The 5,334-nt window shown below is 41.4% G+C and overlaps 1 protein-coding gene across 7 annotated transcripts in view; it reads left to right on the plus strand.

Annotated features, from left to right (window-relative positions):
- Position 1: 1 nt before the first annotated feature.
- The window catches only part of PHACTR3 (phosphatase and actin regulator 3), a 163,298-nt gene continuing 157,965 nt past the window's right edge, over positions 2-5,334 (plus strand). For 6 of the 7 annotated variants that reach the window (XM_025204682.1, XM_025204683.1, XM_025204687.1 and 3 more), the window contains exon 1: positions 11-119. In XM_025204682.1, coding sequence (XP_025060467.1) covers positions 11-119 — 109 coding nt within the window. Of the gene's footprint in view, positions 120-5,334 lie in introns of all 7 variants that reach the window. The other variant, XM_025204684.1, reaches the window with a different exon arrangement.

Consider the following 5,334-nt stretch of genomic DNA (forward strand, 5'->3'; position numbering starts at 1 on the left):
CCCCAGCCCCATGGCTGCAGCGGAGGAAGGGCCCGGCTGCTTCCTCCCCCGGGCCCGGTCGCAGAGTGACCCCAGCATCCTGACGGACCCCGCGGGCTCCGGCGGCGGAGAGCATCCAGGTACCAGCCCGCCCCCTCCCCGGGGCTCCCCCGGGCGCTGGGGGGCATCCCTTCATCCCCTGGGCAGGGCTGGGGAGGGGGCTCTCCTACACTACACTAGAAAGGAGCAGGCTGTTTGCCTGGCATCACCATGGAGACAGGAGGGAGCAGACTCATAATTAAATGCTTCCCCCCCCCTACAAGAAGGTAATTTTCGCTGCATACAGAGGAGTCTAATTTTCTCATGGGGGGAGGTGAGGGGGAAGGTGCGTAGATCTCATTGCAATAGGTTGTTTATAAATTCAAGGGACGCCCCTCCCTGAAGGCCAGCTCACTGAGAGTAGTTTCAGCTTTGAAGAATAATTCAGTTACTCCAGAATTTAATATCAAAGTAATGATGGGCACCTTGTGGGGGGAGGGGGACAACAGCAGCAAAAGAAAAACAACACTGACTTTGCAGGGCCAAGACTACTCTTAGTCAACTCAAAAAGTCCAGATAGGTTTAATGCGAGGTGATTACAAGGAGAGGCCTAATGGCAAGCAGCTGGAAGCAAAGGCCAAGATCCAGTTGACTCCGGGGTTTATATAAACAGTACATCGTGTATGAGTTGTAAGGTTTCTTTATGAGAGTTACCGATACCACCCATGATAAACCGGTGCTGAGAACTGCGTGGCTAATAGTGTGGGACAATAAAAGATATGTTGAGCCTAGCTGCCTAGTATACTGATTTTTAAATGCAGAACTTGGGTAGGGCTGGACCCAAAAGCCTGATGACGGCAGTGGGGAGAAGCCCATTGCAATAAATGTGTTTTGGGCCATAGCTTTGTCCCTGTCCTTTTGCAGATTAGTGATTAAATACAAGCTCCCGGCTCTCTTTGATGGGTCTGCTTGCCAACATTCCTTTCCTCTGAGGCAGAACGTAACTGTTAATAATTACGACAATTTTAAGTTTGATTCATTTCCCTTATCAAACAATTCTAAGCACCTTTGTTGCACTGGAACTAGATAAAAAAATAATGAAATAAATGGAAACAGTAGAGGATTTATCTCTGATGTCCAACTGTGCTGATACCCCAAGTAAAGGGAACAAAGGATGCCTCTAACATGAAGTGCTAGACTTTCTCCCAAAGGGGCAATCTTGACTGAAAGAGAGGAATGTGTATTTCTGCCATTTGATTTCTGAAGGCAGGGGTTATTAGTGAAAGGAAAATCATCTGAGATATCAGCTCTTTCTTATATATTTCAAAGCAATCAAAAACAATTGGAAGCAGTAAATGTAACCATATAGACTAATTCTTAAAACCTTCTGATACATAAAGGAAAATAAACATACACTTTCTGCAAGGAGGAAGTGTTATTAATATTTAAAAAAAAAACCTCACATTATTTTTCAATAACAGTACCACAATTAAGGCCAAATATCCCTATGGCATTGCAGCAGCTGCACAAAATTTGCAAGAAAAGCTCTTTCTTTTTTTCAAAAAATGCAGTACAATAGCGCGTGTTTGTTTGTATGGGAACACAGTTTTGTGCAACATCACATTGTATAGCTTAAGGAGACCTTCAAGGAAACTGAATTTATTTGTTCCTGTAATTTACCCGTCTGACTTGTTAGCTAACAGATTTACAGTATGTGGTATTCTCATTTTGTTAGCTAACAGATTTACAGTATGTGGCTTCTCATTTTGTGTAGGAGTGTCACTTTAACAAAGAATGCTACATGGTGCAACATTGTTGATAACAATACCTTTACATCTAATTTTATGCTATAACATGAATATTCAATTACATAGTCATCTTACCTTCCTACCAGGTAATAGAACAGTTACATTTTAGATTAGAGCTCTAAAATTAACACAGTCATCTAAGGATGCTGAGTCAAAAGAACTTCTTAAACATGGGTTATTTAATAGAGTAGTATTCATATATATGTCCCAACCCCAGCCCTACTAAAGTCTTATTACTAACCTCAGGTGATTGGAACTGTGTTCTTAATTTGATCTTTCAGGATTTTAAGATGGATTTAAAGGTATTTTCCTTATTCATTTAAAAAGAGAAGTAGTGATATTGGACAGGGTTTTTTAAATTTAAACTTAGTTATGCAGGCAAATCTGCTGATGCAAACTAAAACTGTGCATGAGAAATTCAGGATTTTTCTTTCTGAAGAACTTGTCATAATCACATCAATCTTATTGAAAATATGTTTAACAAACTCTTGCTTCACAAAACACATCGTTTACTTTAAAATGGTATTACTCACCATAGTGGTAAAACATCATTTCCATGAATTGATGGTGGACCATCTAAAAAGAGTCAGAGGAGGGTGGTTGAGGGCTAGTTATTCATGTCACTGAACCGTTAACATAACCAAATGGCTTTTATAAGGCAGATGAGCCAAAATAACACTGACCTTGGTGGAACAAGGGTAAGATTTATTCAGGGATGAGTTGTTTTGGGGGTGGAGGGGAATCCATGATGTTAGGTATAAATAGGTTTTCCTTCTGGAGAGATTTTGTTTGTGGCTCAAGCCCTGACTGGGGTCTGCTCTGTAGCATTCTCATCCTAAACTCATGTTTGAGTTCCACTGTTTTCTCTGTCATGTGGGATACCAGTGGATGGTCAAAATCCTTGTCTGCTTTTTGCCATAGTGGCTTGTATTTCATTGAGCAACAGGTCTACACTGTGGATATGGTTCCTTATTCAAAATGCTGTAACAGGTGTTAAATAACATGTTTTCTAAGGGGTTTCCCATTAGTGAGATAGTCTTTGTTTAAAAAACTTGCATATTACTCCTCTTGGTTTATCAGGTTACAGCATGTATCTTTTGTGGCCCATTTTAGGCAGGAGTATGTTCAATGACACCAAACAGGTGAGGATGTAGATGAAGAGGCATTTAATTCTCTATCTAGAAAGACAGTTTTGGTGCAGTATTGGATTTCTTTTTTTAACTCCATTTTTCAGTTGAGTTGATTGAAGCACAGCAAGGCTCCATAGCTTGCCCAAGGTCATATTCCTGCCAGTGCAATTGGTGCTTGAACCACCGGCAGGTCGATCAGTGGTTCAGCTGAGATAAAAGCCCAGAATTCCTTATGCAATTTCTGGCCCACCAGACTTCCTTTTGGCAGATTATGGGACAAGAGAATTGACGGAGACAGGGAAGTGAGTATGAATAGACTGCCCTGAAACAGTTCTTACCCTGTGTTAGAAAACCATCTCATTGTAATTGAATGCTATCTTATTTGGTTGAATATCATCTTGTGGCAAAATGCTTTGTAGAAGCTGCCCATGCTGATGTTAAAATTATCCCCTTCTCCCTTATAAAGGGTAAAAAAAGTGCTTCTTTTCCAATATCAGAAAGTGATATCTGTAGTACTCATCTAGCCAGATCCCTCACAGATTCACCTCTGAAGATGTAGCTGAAAAACTATTTGCAAAAATTCTGAGTGCCCACAGCTCTGGCTGATGCCCATCATAGATACAGTTACTCAGTGGCCCTGCCTACACATGCACTTAACTGGAGTAGACTAATTAGCTGTGGAGTAAAGTGCCACTGTCTACATGGGCAATGCTATTAGGCTGAAGTAAACTAATTAATGCCACTGTAAGATCATACTGTCAGGGTCAGTACTATCTTATGATGGGGTAATTAACTACGATTTAACTCATGTGTAGATACTGATTGTGGGTATAAATTGCACCCAGTCAGCAGGGGGCCAGCCTCTTGCCTGCCACCTAGCCACACAGCTCTGCACTTTCAGCACCCTCATGCCCCAGCAAGCCCCTCTGCTGCTCAGTGCCACCACTTGGAACCTGGGGCTGAGCCCCTTCCTTCTCTCCCCCCATTCCCCTAGCCCTGGCATAAAGTGCTCTGCTCCATCACATGTTTAGACACTGCACCCAGGAATCGTTTATTCTGGCTCAAACTACTCTGGAGTTTATTGCTTTGAATAAATTGCATGTGTAGATGCACCCAGTAGCTCCAAAAAACCCAGACCCATTGTAAAACTTATCTGGCATATTTGTCTTTAAGCAAATGGAAAGTTTTTTTTATTATTGTGACTGACTACAAGATTACAGCAGATGCAGAGGATACTAATAAGTTATCTTCCAAAATACTACTGTGCAAAACTGTTTAAAAACATTATTATATTAATAACATATTATTAAATGTTCCTATAGCAAATAAGATAGATAAGATGTTCAGTATATTTAGACCAGCTGTATATTTAGCTGTTAATAGTAACACACCTTTCTAAAAACAAGCCTACAAATGTGTTAATTTAGATCCTTCACATGCATTTTAATTAAACAGCAGCTCCTTGCAGTGATCTGTTAGCATATGACAGTCACAGTCTAAGAAGGAAATATGGACTTTAATTGTCTGCAGTAAGCATCATTGTGAAAAGGCTGTTTTCCTGACATAATTACTTATAGTATGGTGCATATACACACAGTATTATGTATAGAAAAGACTGCAAATAGTGCTATAAACACTGGACAATGAATTTTTTTAATAGAACCTAGTGCAGGGAAAGGCAACTTTTTTCAGCGACAGACTTTCCACCACTGCTGCTTGTCTCCATAAAAGCAGAGAGAGAGCACCTGCAGCTGCTGCTTCTCCCTGAGGTGGCATGGGGGCAGTGCTCAACCAAAGTCCCCTGCCACTGAGTGCCACTAAAGCCCTGGATACATGGGCCAGATCCAGTGGTTTGACCGGCTAGATCTAGCACATGGGCCATAGGTCACCAACCCCTGACCTAATGTATTTGGATTCTTTTTCTTTCGGACAAAGCAAATGTATTTTGGCCCGCGATGCGGTCATCTTTTGCACCACCAGTGAGCTCAGGTGTATAGGCTCTTGAAAACTGGTGTTTTTTCTGCCCTGATGAGATATTGCAGTACACAAACAATAGTACAATATTGCAAAGACAAACATAGCACCATAGGAACCTCCTGGCTTACTGAGTCCAGTTCCTATTATCACAGGCAATCACGCAACAAGCGTGTACTTACGGACTCCATCCAGAAGAGTCCATAAGTACATGTACTTAGGTCCCTCCTGCAAATAATCGCCAAAACAAAACAATAAAAATGGAGCAGGGGAGACAAGGGCACAGCCAGTGCTTTGGCAATTGCACCCTCAGGGAATTTGTTAGATAAAATATACTTGGATGACCCCCAGAGGACCAGTTTTTCAGTTCTTACTCAGGCATATTATCAGATTAAATTCAGCAG

This window comes from Alligator sinensis, unplaced genomic scaffold (assembly GCF_000455745.1).
Source record: "Alligator sinensis unplaced genomic scaffold, ASM45574v1 scaffold970_1, whole genome shotgun sequence".
In the NCBI taxonomy this organism is placed as follows: domain Eukaryota; kingdom Metazoa; phylum Chordata; order Crocodylia; family Alligatoridae; genus Alligator; species Alligator sinensis.